General features: G+C 44.0%; 1 protein-coding gene across 7 annotated transcripts in view; it reads left to right on the top strand.

Annotated features, from left to right (window-relative positions):
- The window catches only part of ANGPT1 (angiopoietin 1), a 274,758-nt gene that overhangs the window by 247,485 nt on the left and 9,610 nt on the right, over window positions 1-17,663 (top strand). For all 7 annotated transcript variants that reach the window (XM_053247661.1, XM_053247660.1, XM_053247662.1 and 4 more), the window contains one exon: window positions 7,409-7,539. In XM_053247661.1, coding sequence (XP_053103636.1) covers window positions 7,409-7,539 — 131 coding nt within the window. The remainder of the gene's footprint in view (window positions 1-7,408; window positions 7,540-17,663) is intronic.

Below are 17,663 nucleotides of genomic sequence, written 5' to 3'. Positions count from 1 at the left end.
TTGCCTGAGTCAGAATTTGTGAGGTGAGGTGAATTTTGTTAGACAGTGGGGAGTCATAATAGTTACCAAATGTACCAGTTTAAAATTACCCTTATTTTCTAAGGGTGGCTTCACATGACTGATGGCAAGTGAGGAAGGTGGGAAAATGTCAGGAACTGGCAGTGTGCACTATATATCTATACAGGGAGAAAGATTTTCTCCATCTATGTGGAGAAAATTCTCTGATGTTTCTCCTTTGAAGGAACTATGAAATTACTTAGAATCTCACTGTCTCCTTGGAGGAAACCTGAAATTATTTTGCATTTCACTTGGGAGGAATTCTGCATAACTAGCTTAACCTGCACAGAGCATCAGTGTGCTAGTACTTGAGTGCTGCTCTCACCCCCTGCCACAGTCCTCCTCTCTCCACCCTCACCTGAGCCTCTCTCCTGCTGCTGCTCCTCCTCCATCCCATTGCTTTCATCCTCCTCACTCCTCTTGGTCATGGCTGCAGCGTTGCTGGAGCCTATCATCCAAGCTGCAGCCCCCTATCCCCAGAGACCTCCTCACCCAAGTCCTGCTCTTCCCCACAGGAGCAGCAGCAGCGGTTTACCGGGTCCTTCCTCACTGCTGCCATGGCCGCTCGATCCCCTCAGGCCACTGACTGGCCCAGGCCAATCCCTTGACTGCCTCTCCCCTCCACTAATGGTCTCAGTAGCCCCAAACAGCAGCATTGCTTGACTGGGCCCTTCCTTGCTGCTAATAGGCACTGCGATGGCTGCTCATCCCCCTCAGCCTGCTGACTAGCTCGGGCCCATCCCTCGCCTTTCGTTCTTTCTCTCCTCCTCTCCCAACTTTTCCCCTTCTCTTTCCTCCACTCGTTCTTCCCTCCTCTCTCTCCCCCCACTTCCTGAATTAACAGATCTTGTTCATCTTGTTTCCTCATCTAATTCATACAACGGCAGCCTTCTTCTCCTGAAGGGGCTCTTTCCTCCCTCACAATCCCTCTCCACACAGACCCCTGCCTGCTATCCGTGTGTGTGTGTGTCTTCTACAATCAAGAACATCTTCCGACCAGTAACTGTTGCATTCCAACTGACCTTAACCATCACAGGCTCCTCCTCCCTATCTGCAGATGGAATCCCCACTGCCCAATCACCACAGTGCTTCTGCTCACGAACACTCATGAGATCTGCCATGCGTGGGATTAGCAATGGGTACATCTAAGAGAAATAAATATATAGATGGCTTCAAAATGTCTTCTCTGTGCAAGCTAGCCACACAAGTCATGATGCATTAAAATTCCTTTTGCTTACAAACACCAGAGACATAGCGAGTTTGGAGTGGGCCCTGGGACAAAAAGTGAAGAGGGGCAACCTTCTTGGGAGAGGCAGGAGGGAAGAGCACAGAGCAAACTGTTGCCCAGCTAGTAAGCCCCCTCTCTCAGGGACTCAGGGATGTTTGTATTATTATTTTTATTTATTTAGGACATTTATATACCTCCACATACAAAAACGTCCCTGGGTGAATATAAAACCATTAAAATATTAACATAAAACAATTTAACATACAATAAAAACTCTAAAACCAAAGCTTTAAAACTATGGACTAAAGGCCTGACTAGTTTTTAAGTCCTTCTTTAAAACATTCAGAGAAGTGGAAACTCTATTTTTGTTAGGAAGCGTGTTCCAGAGTTCTGGGGCAATGCTAGAAAAGGCCCGGTTTCAAGTCACCACCAATCAAGCCGGTGGCAACTGCAACCAGATCTTCCCAGATGATCTTAATAGGTAGTGGGGTTGATGAAGAAGAAGCCACTCTCTTAAATACTTTGGACCCAAGCCGTTTATGGCTTTCTAGGTAATAACCAGCACTTTGTATTTCTCCTGGTAACTTATTGGGCAACCAGTGTAGTTCTTTTAAAATGGGTGTAATATGATCTCTTCAGGCAACCCTGGAGACCAACCTGACTGCTGCATTCTGTACTAACTGCAGCTTCTAAACTGCGTTTAAAGGCAGCCCAACTTAGAGGGCATTGCAGCAGCCAAGTCTGGATCTTTCCAGCATATGCACCACTGTTTTAAATTCATTTATCTCCAGAAATGGATGTAGCTGGTAAAATCAGCCAAAGCTGATAGAAAGCACTCCTCACTGCCTCAACCTGAGAAATCAGGGAGAGGTTTGGGTCCAGAAGTATTCCCATACTAAGTATTTGCCCTTTCCAGGAGAATGCAACCCCATCCAGAACAAGTAGATCCAAACCACTTCCTAAGTCTCAGCCTCCCACAATGAGTACCTCAGTCTTGCTTGGATTCAGCCTCAGTTTGTTCTCCCTCATCCAGCCCATTATCGCCTTCAGGTAGGCATTTAGGGAGGTTAGGCCATTTCCTGATGAAGTTGACATGGAGAAATAGATTTGAGTATCGTCAGCATATGGATAACACTCTGCACCTAATCCCCTGATGATCTCTCCCAGCAGTTTCATATAGATGTTAAAAAGCATTGGAGACAGTATGGAGCCTTGCAGGACTCCATACCAGAGCTCTTGTTTTGAAAAGCAACAGTCTCCAAGCAACACCATCTGGAACCTACCCAAGATGTAGGAGTGGAACCACTGCAAAGCTGTGACTCCCATTCCGAATCCCTTCAGGCACCCCAGAAGAATACCATGGTTGATGGTATCAAAAGCCACTGAGAGATGCAAAAGGATCAACAGAGTCACACTCCTTCTGTCAATTCCTAATTGGAGATCATCCAACAGGCTGACCAAGACCGTCTCAACCTCATAGCTTGCTCGAAAGCCAGTTTGAAATGGGTCCAGATAATCCGCTTCCTCCAAGACAGCCTGGAGCTGAGCCACCACCACCCTCTTGATCACCTTACCCAACCATGGGAGGTTGGAGACAAGCCTATAATTGCCCAATTCTGAGGGATCCAATGCAGGCCTCTTCAAGAGAGGTCTAATAATTGCCTAATTGAGGCAAGGAGGTATCCTTCCCTCCCTCAGAGAAGTATTAATGATCTTAATAAGGCCCTCTCCAATAACCTCACTGCTAGATCGTATAAGCCATGTTGGGCAATGGTAGAGAGAACAGGTGGTGAGGCACAGTGTCCCAAGTATCTTGTCCACATCCTTGGGAGTCACAAACTGAAATTGATCCAATTTAACCACACAAGAAGAGCTGCTGGACACCTCCACAATCCACTCTGCAGTAACTGCAGAGTCTAGTTCAGCTCAAATACGAGAGATTTTATCTTCAGAAAACCTCATTTAAAAAGTCACAACAGGTAACTGAAGGATCCAAATATTCAGGGAGGAGGGGCATGTACTAGCCCTCTCACAACCCTAGACAACTCCACTGGACGTGAGCTTGTAGAAGCAACGTGGACAGAAAAGAACCGTTTCTCTGCTGCGCAGATTGCCAGAGCATAGATCTTCAAGTGCGCTCTGTGTTGTAATCTGTCGGACTCACTTGCGCTTGAGCCGTCTACCCTGCTGCTTCAGGCCCTGTTGTTCTTCAGTATGCCAAGGGACTAATTTAGAAGCGGGTCAGAGAGGGCGCTTAGGAGCAATCATGTCTATTACCCTAGTGAGTTCATTATTCCAAGTCTGAACCAGGGCATCAACAGAATTGCTGGCAGAACCAACCTGAAAGTCTTCTAAGCCTTCTTGGAATCCTATGGGATCGAATAGCCTTTTGGGGTGGACCATCCTAATAGGTTCTTCTAGGAATGTGCACGGACCGGTTCGGAAGCCATTCTAAAGGCCTCCAGACCGGTCCGGACACAGGGCGGTTCGGGGTTCGGGAGGGTAGGGTGGGGGGTTCCATTAAGGGGGGGAGCTTTACTTACACCCCCCCCCCGCGCTTTCCAGTTTGGCGCCGTAATTACTGAAAAAATCCCGGTGGCAGGATCCCTCGCCGCCCGCTTCATTCAATGACATGGCTGGCTCCTCGGTGGTTAAAAAATCACCCCCTTGAAGACCCTGCTGCTGCCGCTGCCCCCTTGAAGCCCCCCTGCCGCCCCCTTAAATCTTGCCCCGGACCCGATCTCAAGTTAGCTAGAAATGGGCGGGCGGCGGGGGATGTCCTCCCGCCCCCTTCCCTGCCATCTGCAAAAGTCTTGAGGAAGCCTTCTACACGTGCCACTAGCCTCCCCCACCCAGGTCTCTGTAATACATACCAGGTCATCTCCATCATCCACAATCAAATCATGGATGATTTCTGTTTTAATTTGAACTGACCTGGCATTACAGAGAAGAAAAGTGAGGATCTTGGGGGGTTTGGTACTGCTCCCCAAGTTCAAGGAGCTGACAGGGAAGCTGGCAGGGGTAACAACTATTAAGTTTCTGATCTCCCTTCGCCTATAATGACCTGCTACCCTGCCAATGCCTCTGTTCCCCACCATGACTGGAATCACCCCAGGGCCAGTGAACACGCTCCCCCCAACTACAGGTTCATCTAAACACATACCTGCATAGTGTCTAGCAAATAAACAGAGAAGTTCTTAGAGCAGCAGCATAACTTGCCTCAGCCCTCTGTCCCGCCTCTGAAGCCCACCCCCAAAAGCCAGCCCCCTTTGGCAGCTGGCTTCGGTGGCCACCTACAGCTGGCTTGCCCAGTGGTCTGCCGTCAGGTGCACCCCTGGCACGACGCCTGGTTTTATAGGTATTGTGGCAACCGAATCCTCCCGGCAGTAAACCCAGGTGAAAGGTGTGTTACAATTAGCCAGGAGGGAGGAGGCAGCCCACAGAGAAGTGGCAGAAAGACAGCAAAAGAAACACAACAAGCCTAGCAGAATCCCTTTGCCGGCAGGTCTCAGAAGTGTTGTTGGCTGTCTGCAGCTGAAAAAACAAACAGATAAAGTAAAATAAAGGTTGTGGTGGTGATAGTGGTGGATCTCACACCGCAGCCCGTTACCAGTTCCTCTCCCCCCATTACCAGTTTGTATCCCCCCGCACGCCCAAAACACATACATTTGCTGAATTATAACACAAATACTCAGAGGAATATAGGAAGCTGCTTTACACCAAGTCGGACCATTGGCCCATCTAGCTCAGTATTGTCTACATTGACTGGCAGCAGCTCTCCAAGATTTCAGGTGGGAGTCTTTCTCAACCCTACCAGGAGGTTCCAGGGATGGAACCTGGGACCTTCTGCATGCAAAGTGGATGCTCTACCACTGAACGACAATCCATATTCTAATTTGTTTTGCTATGTAAACCGTTCTGTTAATTTTTTTATTGCAAAACGTTTAATAAAAATTCTAAATAATAAAATAATAATAATAATAATAATAATAATAATAATTAATAATAATAATAATGGAATCAAGTCAGATTTGTATTACTGATGTCAAAAGCCAGGTTCAATTTTTTATGCTGACATCTGCTTCTGTGAGCCCGGGGAGTATGATGATCTGTGACAATTTAAAATAAGCTTGTAGATACCATGTTCTGGAGTCATTTTTCTATCAGCGCTACTCCAAAGGTTTATTTTCTTCTGGGGGGAAAAAGACGATCGTTTACCAAAATAAGCCATCAGTGTCCAAGCCCAGTAAATCTAGAAGGCTTTAATCTTAATTTCGTTTGTTTATATTCAAGCAAAAAAAAAGTGAATAAGGACGAGCAGAATACTTTTAAATATAATGCTTGCCAACTTAGCTTGTATATTGCTTTAGAAAACAAAATCTAATTGGCACTGCATTTCAACTGTGCCTCATAAAGCTTGGCTCTTTTTTATGTCCAGCTTCTTTCTGTTTTGACTTTTTCCAAGACATTTTATCTTTGCCCTCATTCGAAGTGGTCCCTCCCCTGCATTTATCACAAAGTTTTGATTGGTTACATTCTTTCTACCATAGTGCCCTAAATATTTTTCTGGAGTGGTTTCTGGCTATTTAAAAACAACCATGTCAAGGGAGTAGCAGCATTGCCTCTTTTAAGATAAATGGATGTTGTGTGTATTAGAGTTCTTTGGCACAGTGCACTGGGGACGTTCTGGGCAAGGATGGACAGGAATGAATAGAAGATCCCAGGGGTGGCCCAAGGTATTGTGGGGCGTGAGATGATATGTCAAATGCTGCCGCACCCCATGGCCTTGGTGGGGACCAGCTTCCTTTCAAAGGCAAGCTTTGAAAGTGGTGCGGGTGGTAGGGAAGATTGTCAGGAGCCTCCTCTCCCTGTGCTTCTTGTAATCTATGCAAGGAGTGTGACTTTACAAGCTCCTTTTAAAGCTTGCAAGGGTCTGTTCAGTTGCAAGGGCCCAAAGAGCTGCTCCGGTGATGGTTGGGTGGGGATTTTGCCACCCAGCTGGTACCCAATTAATCTGCTGCCTGAGGCAACCGCCTCCCCTTGCCTCATGCAAAGACCGCTCCAGAAGATCCTGTTCACTTCCATTGGGTTTATGCCAGAGAACTTTCATGGCAGACCTCTTCTGTTCTCACAATCTTAAAGTGTGGAGCTCAGATTCAAGTGTGGATGTTTGATTCAGGCTCATGTAAACATGATGAGCTTATCTTATTTTGCAGATACAACTCACCTAGGTTTTTCTTTCCCTGTTAGATACTGTATTCATTGTGTAACTAAAGCAAAGAGCAAACAGGACCATTCCTGAGCACCATAACAGAACTTTCCCTAGAACATCTGAACCTTCTATTGACATCAATGAGAGTTTTCCTCCCAGGACAAATAGCAGCTTTTGGAGGTGGGGGCTTATCTGGATCAGGACTGTGTTGGGAGGCCCAAGGGTTAAAGTAGACACTGCTACACTCCAGCCAAAAGCCCCATGCTACATATATTTGAAAAATCAAGCATTCAGGGTCTTTTCCTGCAATAGACATTTCCCCTAGTTTTCCACTTTGGGTGGGTGCTATCTCCAGAGGGCTGGTGAAAGTATGGTGGTGGAATGTTTGACTGCAGACATAATACTCCCAACACATTAATAAATAGATTATCAGAAGGGACAAGGGAGCATTCTATCTAATCCGGCATGTTAATTTTCTATGCAAGAAGGGTTGCTTTTGTCAGGGGTGCTCCAAACATATAGCCACCACTTACAGCCACAAGTGGTACAGAGTTCCATCCAAGACATCTCACCAGTCAGAGAATCTAGACACAACTTTCCCCATTTCTTGCCAAGTTTATGGATAGCAGAAAAGTTGAGTTGCATGCCTGTCATTTTCTGTATATCCTTATTACTGCTCTTCTATTCCTGATATGTTTCCGCCAGCACAGTTATTAATGCCTTGGTGCAGAAGCCCAAATGCCCTTGATGTCCTAATGCTATAAATGGAAAAACATTACTTCACTGATGTAATGAAGTGTCTTCAGGATTTTGGAAGTTTTCCAGATTCATATCGCCAGAGAAGCCCAGGGAGTGTGAATCTTTCAGTAGTATTTAATAAAATATCCACCCTTCTCTTGTTTCTCTTTTAGGCTCTATCTCAAGGGTTACTCAGGAACAGCAGGCAAGCAGAGCAGTCTGATACTGCTTGGGGCAGACTTCAGTACCAAAGATGCTGACAATGACAACTGTATGTGCAAATGTGCCCTTATGCTAACAGGAGGTAAGCAGCAAATTAGAAACCCGCCCATAAGAACGGAGGCTTTTTAAAAAAGAACTGCTTTGTGCTGGCTCTCCAGGGTCTCAAGCAGCTCTTACTGTCTAAGACTATTTTAACCAGGTTTGCCATTGACATTTCAACCCAAGTTAGTTTAGAGATTCCTCTGTAGGTGAAATCTCAGAAAGATTCTGAGTGAAGCCTAAAGCTTTGATAATTCTAGTGACACTATATGCGTCCAAAGCTTTTTCTCTGGTACTGAACAACATTCCCTATGCTTTTGAGGGATGGTGAGGGATATACGTATCCTCAGAAGATGTGAAAGAGTAAAGTGTCATCAGATCTCACGTAGCCCTTTCCTCTGGGCAATTTCCCGAGTAGAAATTCCTTTGGGTAATTCCCCTTGCCCAAGGTGTTCTTCCTCCTTTTAGGTAAAATTTGCAGGTACATTGGGGTAAAGAGTTGGTCTTGCGGTAGCAAGCATGAATTGTCTTCCTTGCTAAGCAGGGCTCACCCTGGTTTGCATTTGAATGGGTGACTACAAGTAAGCACTGTCTGCTATAACAGTTTTGTTGTGAACCGCCCAGAGACTTGCATTTTGGGCAGTATATAAATGTATTAGATAGATAAAGATAAGATAAGCTATTCCCCTTAGGGATGGGGCCATAGCATCAGGTAGAGCATCTGTTTGCATGCAGAAGGTCTCCGGTTCAGTCCCTGGCATCTCCAGGTAGGACTGGGAGAGACTCCTACCTGAAACCTTAGAGATCCATTCACAGTCAGTGTAGACAGTACTGGACTAGATGGACCAGTGGTCTGACTCAGTATAAGACCGCTTCCTATGTATATTTCCCCAGGCAGGACAAAGAGCTTTTAGCAGGGGGAAAGCTAAAAGGACGAATGATTTTCATAGGGAACTAAGGGATAAGCTCACCCTTCCCCAGCACTGTGGTGCTGATCCAGATAAGACCCTTCACAGCTGCTTTTAACAAAAATGTAAAGAGACAGGAGTCTGATCCCAGATTTCTATAGTCTCATCTGGTTTAGTCCTTGCTGTATAGTCATTATAGTGCCCCAGAGAGACAGTGCCTCTGAAGTATTGATCGAGTTCCAAAAAAAGGGGGGGGGGATGGAAAGCCTGAATCAGCATTAACAACCACAGTGCTAACCAGCCAGGATGATCTTAACCATTTGAACTTCTAAGTCCCAGCCATTTCAATGGGGAACGTTTCCAAGCTAAAGCTATATGGACATATAAGGAGATTCTCATACTCTTCAACTGATTTTTGTAAGCTGTATGACCAATGATGCCTGACTCATTGTTTCAAGGGCCAGTAATACTAATTGTTAGCATTTATTGTTTTTAAAACCCTAAAGAGGATCCTGTGATATTTTTTGTCATGGATTTGCCATGTACAACCCACTTCCTGTGAGATAGCAGTTTCAAACGCTTCACAATACTGAACGATGTATTCCGGGTTTTTGTTGCAGTAAACTAGCTGATAACAAAAAGTAGCTGTGATCACAATGTAATAAAAATAATTCATCTTTAAAAATAATTGTGTCCTGTTCAGTAGAAAACTTTATCAGGCTGTCTGTTGGTCTTGGCAACACCATAGACAGCCCTTAGATTATAAATTGTAGAAAATGTGCATGAGGTCTGTAGCTATCTTGACAGTCTGGGGATCTTGTCGTCTCTGTGAGAAGAGAAGAATATTTTATGTGTGGCAATTGTTATTAAAATCAGAAATGAAGTCTAAAATAAATAGGGATAAAACTAAACCTAGTAACAGCTATTGAATCTCTGCTTTGAAATATTGCTTTTAGTTTGGGTTACATCAAAGCATATCTCAGTGGGACAAAACTATTTTAAGGTACATTATTTTATTTATTTATTTATTCGATTTCTGTACCGCCCTTCCAAAAATGGCTCAGGGAGGTTTACACAGAGAAATAACAAATAAATAAGATGGATCCCTGTCCCCAAAGGGCTCACAATCTACAAAGAAACCGAAGATAGATACCAGCAACTGTCACTGGAGGTACTGTGCTGGTGGTGGATAGGGCCAGTTACTCTCCCCCTGCTAAATAAAAGAGAATCACCACATTAAAAGGTGCCTCTTTGCCAAGTTAGCAGGAGTTACATAACAGATAAATAGGTGTTCCTCTTGGGAGCAATCCTTATTCCGCTTACTCAAGAGTAATCGCATTTACTTCACTAAAAAACTCCAGTGTAGGTAATCTGAGAATTTCTGGTGATATGCTCTTGGGAGATTTAAACTGATGTCGTAATAATTTCTTCTTCCTAGGGCACCCTGGGAATCTGGGAATCTTTTTTTTTTTTTTTTAAAGAACAAACAGCAATCTCATCAAACTATACCTTTCAGAATTTTTGGTGGAAAATAATGACAGACTAGTATAAAAGTTACTTTCTTAATTTACATATGCCCATAAAATTTGACTTACATATACCTTAATACTGATCCTATTTCTTCACCTGTCTCAAAATACACCTAACTGAATGAAACAGATCCTAATCCTGAGACTGGTCAGTTCAAAGAAACGTAAAAATATGACTTAAAGACTCAGAAATAGCAAGGCTCCAAGAAGGATTTGCCAGCTCAGAATAATCCAGAATTGTGGACTCCAAATTTGGCCAAGCTTTTAAATATTTAATTATATAAATAGCATCTGACATCCAGAGCAAACCACTGCAGACACATGCTAAGGAAGGGAAGCCTTCTCAAGAATCCAATTCATTTCCATAACGTAAATAGCTTCTGAATAATAATAAAATGCAGAGAGCAAGATTCGATAACTGGGATGTGTGAGATAAATTGCAAGATATTCCCCTTAGGGGATGATGGAGCTGCTCTGGATCTAAGTTCCCATCTTGGCATCTCCAAGACAGGAGAGAGAGAGAGATTCCTGCCTACAGCCTTGGAGAAGTTGCTGCCAGTCTGTGCTGCCAGTGAGTCATGGACCTATGGTCTGACTCAGTATATGGCAGCTTCCTATGTTCCTATGAAAGCAGATTTCAGATGAACTGAAATTCACCTACCCGGCTGGTAAAGGGAAGCCACACTCCCAAATGCTCGACACACTGTTATTATTCACCCATTGAATAATATCTGATGGAGAACAAGGAATGAATAGGATGAGTGTTAGATCAATTGTTTGGAAAGTGTATTGCAAATGGACTGAACGTGCTAAAGGAAAACCTGCCCACCCCACCACCCCAGAGGCTACACAGGTAGCCTCTGAATTATATGCGGACGCAGCAAGGAATAAATGAGGGGGATCAGTTCTGGAAACTGGAGCAGATGAATTGCTCCAGATAAACCAAAGGCAAGCCCTGTAAACACAAAGATCCAAAAGCAAATGTAATCTTACAAACTTGTAATAGTATGAAAGTATAAGGAAGGCAAGGTGAGCTTAGGTGGAATTAAAATAAAATGCTCTGGCTAGAAGCAAGCCCAGAAGAAAACAGTGGGCAAATAATAATCTGAAATGGAACTGGAAGAGAGGAATTAGTGTACTCTATGGAAAGCACAAATCTGCAACTCTTCTCGCCTTACCCTTTCCCCTTGAACAAGGGCAGATTGAAGCAACTATATGGCTTCTTTCAGTTTTCTGCACGTCACCCCTTGCCATTCTGTGTGTGGTTCAATGTTTCCCTTTGTCAAGAAGTTCCACCAGGTTTTGGACACTTTGGATAGAATGTGACTTGAATCTAATTTTGGAGAGTTTAAGTTGCCAGTTGCACCCCCCCCCCCCGCCACACACACGCACACACACACTCCCTCTCCTCCCTCCCTCCAAGTTGCTGCTAGCTAGTAAAAATGAAGCCAAAAGGAATGAAGGTTACCCAGATGGGACCAGACTGATTACTGTTTATTCAAGTCTCATCTGTTCCCATTGTGTTCAGTTTGTCATAAATGCTGAATTGAACAAAAGAGGTCCAGTTCACATTTTTTCCAGGCATCCAAAAATGAATGCACACCTCTAATTCACACCTCCATTAGTATGGAGCTGCAATAACAGTGTGGCCAGGGGTTAGAGGATCTGTCCAATTTCCCATTCACAGCTTTCAGAGATGGGTGGGACCTGGCTTGTGAATCAGCTAAATTAAAGCATGACTAAATCTTTGATGCAATCCAGAGTGTTTTAGGTGAACTTAAATTCCATTAATGGGATGTAACTGTGCATTGAAGTCCCTTTGTTGTCAACGAGAAGCATAACTGTTCTGCTCTGGATGGAACCCATTATTTACATTACACTGCTGAAATGAAATGGTGCTATAGACACCATCTGTGTTTTTCCTTGCAGGTTTTTCTCCATTCTGTCAGCAATTACTATTAATGATCAGTTCAGCTTATACAGAAATAAAGGACCAAAATCCATTGTGTTATGCCTGTGGGCATACCGATGCGGGGTAATATACTGTTATGTTTTCATTGCCTCTTGCATTACAACATGCTATGTGTGAATGTACAAATTGCTGACCTGTATTTGACCACTGGGTGTCCCTTAGCGGATTGTCTTTCTAGACTTCAGAGCTTGTTAACTACATTATTATTTTGGCCAGGATTTAGGCAAAGTTACATACATTTAAGTCCCACTACTTTTGATATGAGAGGGCTAAGCATGTGCAGGTAGCCAGTTTTACCTGCACTTGGGGGAATGAGCAAAACATATTCACTGAGGACTGGGTTACCCACCCAAATTCAGAATGTACCTGCTGCACCAAGGTGATGATTAATATGTCACTGAGCCTTTACATCCCTAATACCACAGACTGAACAGACATATCATCCAGCATCCCCTGCTAACAGAGCAAAGAGGCACCTTTTAAAAATGGCGATTCTCTTTATTTAGCAGAAGGAAAGCAATTGGCCCTATCCATCACCAGCACAGCATCCCTCCAGTGACTGTTGCTGGTGTCTATCTTATATTTCTTTTTTAAATTGTGAGCCCTTTGGGGACAGGGAACCATTTGATTGATTGGTTGATGTAAACCACTTTGGGAACTTTTACACTCTGTGTAAACCACTTTGGGAACTTTTGTTGAAAAGCAGTACATAAATATTCCTCAGAGCTATTCTCATGACGAGGAGAAATTGGGCTAAGGGAGCCTAGGCCGATTTCTCCGGGTCATCTGCTGCCACGGGAGCCGCTTGGCTCCTGGCAGCAAATGACCAAGAGTACCCCTCCCCTTAAATGAGGTTAGCGGAGTGAGCACTCCACTAACCCTGTTTGGTTGATCGTGTGCTGCTGCGGAGTGGCTCTGTGCCACGGCAACACATGAGGAGACCCCCTCTGGGAGGCTAAGACAAGCCTCCCCACCCTAGGGATCTCTCCAGAATGCCCCACATGCTCACACAAGGCATCCTGGCCCCCAATCCCTGCCACCCCTGCCAGCCGGCAATCGTGTGAGCAGCCGATCCGGCCACCCAGAGACGGCTCCCTGCCTGTGTGCGGGGAGAGCGGACTAAGCCCGCTCTCCCTGCACTAACCCTAACGGCACTTCACACCAATCGTATGAAGTGCCTTGTCGTATTCATAGATCCCTTCAAATACTGTTTTTCAATAGTTGCTCCACATATTCAACTACCCATCATCAAGTGTTGAGTAATGAAGTTGATGGTGACTCAAGTGATGTACATGCATGTGTGAACTAAACCAGTCATCCCAAAATAATACTTTATTCATGCATCTCTAAACCACCCAACATCTTCTCTCTAATTGCAGTAGTCTCTACCAGAGAAGACTGGAAAGATCTCAAAAACAAAAGATGGCATAATTCAAATAAATAGAAAATCTTGCTAGTTAGGAATTTTGAATTAAAACCAGCAGGCGTCCAGCTAGTATTGTAAACTGTAAACAGGTATTTAGAAATTCTAAAAGAATTATTTACTACACTTCCTGCCCTGCCCTCCAATTTGCTACAAAGACCCCCAGAGTGTTTTGAGATGGTATAGTTTCTGATATGAATGAATGAATAAATATTTAACATTGAGACCACTGATCATAGCAGTATTTGCTCTGGTTCTAAAATAACAAATGCAACAAGCAGAACAATGGAAGAACAAACAATAAAAGTAAGAGATGGGATAGTATATAGAATCACAGTTACATCACATGTTTGGCAGCATATTGCATTTTTAGGGGCTGAAATGGACTTGATCAGAAACTGACTGCTATCCAGTGTAGACAATCACCACTCTGTTGACTTATAGAAGATTGTAGAAATCTGTGGGGGAAACACCCACAAGTAGACTATAGGATCATTAACAAGCTACACAGTTCCCTCTGCCCACCACCATTATATTCTGGTGCTTGCTCCCTTAACCCTGGCTAAGAGTCGGGCTTAGGAGTGGGGTTAGGCTGGATCACGACATTCTACATCAGGGATTCTCAAACTTGGGTCCTCAGGTGTTATTGGACTTCAGCTCCCATAATCCCCAGCCTCAGTGGCCTTTGGTTGGGGATTATGGGAGTTGAAGTCCAATAACACCTGAGGACCCAAGTTTGAGAATCACTGCTCTACATGAGCAGCCTGGCATAGGCTAGGCTGCTCATAAGAACAGCCGCATTGTTTTGTAAGCAGAATTAAAACCTCTTTGATCATCTTTGAAGCTGTAGTGACTCCTAAACACTTGAAACCACTGGAGAAGTCCGATTCAGTAGAGTCTGTATCCAGAGGCCTATTCCTTATCAACACTTTTGTTGATTTTGGCCTGGTTCAAACATGCATGTGTGCCACTTGATCACTCAGCATTCAACAACTCTCTGCTGAGCGTGTGCACTGTCTTCACTGAAAAACAGTGAGTTTTTGTCAGCACTGAGTAAACTGAAGCCTGCCATGACTGATCTGTGATGGTTAATTCAAGCATGCAAGTCATTATTTGATGTTGCAGTCAACATGTGGTGAATAGAGATTGTGAACTGGCCCACAGAGCTCAGCTGTAATAGACATATCTCCAAGACCCCATAAACATGAATACACTTAATTGTGGAACCCAGCCAAGGGTCCTTAAAAGAGGGTTGCTCTTTAGTTGACTATTCCTGCAGGCATAATTTAGGTAGCCTGTCATCTAGAGCTGCTTCAGGCTTGTGAGATGTTGAGGTTGCCTTGCTAAGGGGGAAAAGAATCCCCCAAAGAAAGTCCATCTTTCATGCTATGATTGTTGTTGTGAAGTAGAATGGTAATGGATACCGCCTTCCTAGTCCATACTCTTGACAGTGTAAGGGAAGCCGAGCTGCTTAAAGGTTCCAGCTCTGAAAAACGAGGATTAGATTTTTCCATGTTTAGCTTTGTCTTAAATTTCTACAGGATTATGCTCTTGTTATAGTCAAACATCAGCTGTACAGCTTTCTTTTTCTTTGGTTATTAGCCCCTTAGGTATAGCTTTGTAATCAAAGAGAGGTCAACTGTATCAAGATAGCAGAATGCCAGAATGCATTTGGCACCAGTCCTTCCCTAAAGATTTGATTATGAAGTGTTACTTCAGGAAAAAAAGAAAGCCCACAAAGTATTGTTCAGAAAATAAAAGAAATTACTTTACAAGGTTCAAATAATAAATTCTCTCTGGTCCAACTGCACAGAGTAGTGTAAATCTTGGAGCTATGTGCTAATCAGTGTTACTAATGTACCCAGTGGTTAAAACACATGAAGGGCTCCATGCCTTTAGAGAGAGTGCTAAGGACAAAATCTGCTGACACAATGCATGAGCTATATGGGAAATACATTTAACCCACACATACCAAAGGATTCCAGTTTTTAATTCCTCTGCAGCTCTGGAGATTGGATAGGGAGCCTTGAACACAGAAGGTGTATTTCTTTATGTTATTAAAAGAAAGAAACATCACAGATAGTTCAGTTATTTGTGGCACAGTTCCATGAAATTTGTTGTCCCATATATTTCGTCATAGTCACAGGGGGTGGTATATAGAAAGCTGCCTTATACTGAGTCAGACCCTTGGTCCATCTAATTCAGTATTGTCTACACTGACTGGCAGCAGCTTCTCCAAGGTTTTAGGTAGAATCTTTCCCAGGCCTACCTACAGAGATTGAACCTGAGGACGTCTGCATACAAAGCAGATGTTCTACCACTGAGCTACGGCCCCACTTGCAAAAGTGACATGCATTGATCTACCATCCAAGCTCTTATCACACCAGGGCCTGTTTTGCTTTATCAAGGTGGCTGTATCATGTGCCTTTAGACCATGCTCTGGAACCCATGACTCACTCAGTCTGGTTACTACCCACAGTTATTAAGCATCTGAGTTTGGAAGAAGTCATGTTCTTCTAGGAAGTCAAAGAAATCCTACAGCCCACAACACAGCACCAACAGCATGCTCTGGACTTGATTGTTACTTAAATCTGCTGGGGCACCATTGCAGATACATTCAGCAGGTTCATGAATGCTGCATTGCACATGCAGCCATGCTGAGATATCAGATAAAGGGGTGGGGGGAGATTGTAGCAGGCTGCTTTTCCTTTTGGGGAGGGGAATATGAGACCTGGGCAGGTCAGGTGTGGCAGGAAGCACACCATGGGAGCCGGCAAGACAGAGTCAAAACCAGCAAGGGGTCAAAAGCCAGAAATCAGTCCATTGGGTTGGACAAGGCAACGTCAATCAAGTAGGAGTTCAGAACCAAAGATCCGTCCATTAGGAGCAAGCAGCAGTATCAGAGTCAGAAGAGGCAAATGGACAGTAGCCAAAGACCAGCCCGTTAGGAGCAGGCAGCACTGAAGTCCAAAAACAAGCAAAGGGTCAGAATCAAGGGGGAGCGGGAGCAGGAGCACACATCCACAACAAGGTTGCTTCAGCTAACAGTGGTGGCAAACTGAAGCCTTAGAGCCAGCACTGCAAGCCTGCCCGAGCCTCAAATGGCTTAAAGGGGCTGTGCCCTGTTTTTTAAGAGCTGGCTGCGGTGTAGCTGGGTGGCTGCTGTTGGGGATTTTGGTGCTTCTGGTTCCTCCTCTGATTCAGATGACACAGGCATTGTGTTGAGGGGGCCAGCAGGTGCTGGCGTTTCCATTGGTGGAGGCGAGGACCCCTCGAACCCTCCCTCGTCCTGTGAGTCACTCAAAGAAGGGCTCAGGGGCCATGACCACATCGCCTTGAAAGCCTGTGGTGTCAATTTCAGAGGCCATGACCCCTTCATCCTGGGGTGAAGGATGAAGGCCTCAGAGGCCATGACCCCTTCATCCTTTTTGTAATGTTTTACAAAAACTTATTTGGTTTCACTTGAAAATTCTTGGAAGTTTTGCCTTGAGAGGAAGTTTGCAATTCACTTCAAATTTCACTGTGTGAAAACACACAAGTGTCACAAAATGGCCACCAATACCTAAAATGGAGGCTGGAGCCACCAAGCCAGTTCACACCAGTTTGAATCAAAACGGGTTCACTTCGGTTCTAGCTCGGACCGGCACTGCCATTTCAAAGGAAAATTTGGTCTGAGCTAGAATCTTCTAACGAAACCAGTTTGAATTTCTGGTTCGAATTTGAACTGGTTTGCACACCCCTAGCTTAAATTGGCTCCTGAAGCTGGTGTTAAAGATAGGTACCCGCATTGTATCTTTCTTCCCTGTTTGTGGCTAATAAGAGCTTAGGGAGATTTAAAACAGGAAATTAACATGAATGAAAGGATTATCTCCATTCCCTCAGCAGCACAGCTCCAGTCCAGATTGTCATCCCTACCCCATATTTGTTTGTTGTTGTTTTTAACCAACAAAAAAACACCATGAGACTTTATCACAAATTTTCTGAATCACTTTTAGTTTAGGCCTTAGAATTGCCACTGACATGTCACCTAAACTAAAATTCAAAGCTAATTTGGGAGTTCCTCCTCAAGCAACTCATCTAAGGACTTTTGAGGGGAGCCCAAAGGATTTTGGTAAAATTAGTGAATTTTCCTCAAGGATTTCATATATCCCCAATTTATCTATTTCAAAAGAAGACGGGGGAGAAGGCAAATTGAAATAAATGGTGTGTGGTGGTGGGGAGTTCATAATATTAAACCTGGAACTGTTTCCTTTTGCTTTATTTCTTATATTATATTATATTATATTATATTATATTATATTATATTATATTATATTATATTATATTATATTATAT

The sequence above is a fragment of the Hemicordylus capensis genome, chromosome 4, assembly GCF_027244095.1.
Source record: "Hemicordylus capensis ecotype Gifberg chromosome 4, rHemCap1.1.pri, whole genome shotgun sequence".
NCBI classification, from domain to species: Eukaryota; Metazoa; Chordata; class Lepidosauria; order Squamata; family Cordylidae; genus Hemicordylus; species Hemicordylus capensis.
Note: the sequence above shows the minus strand (reverse complement) of the source record. Positions and strands in the feature narration are given on the sequence as shown.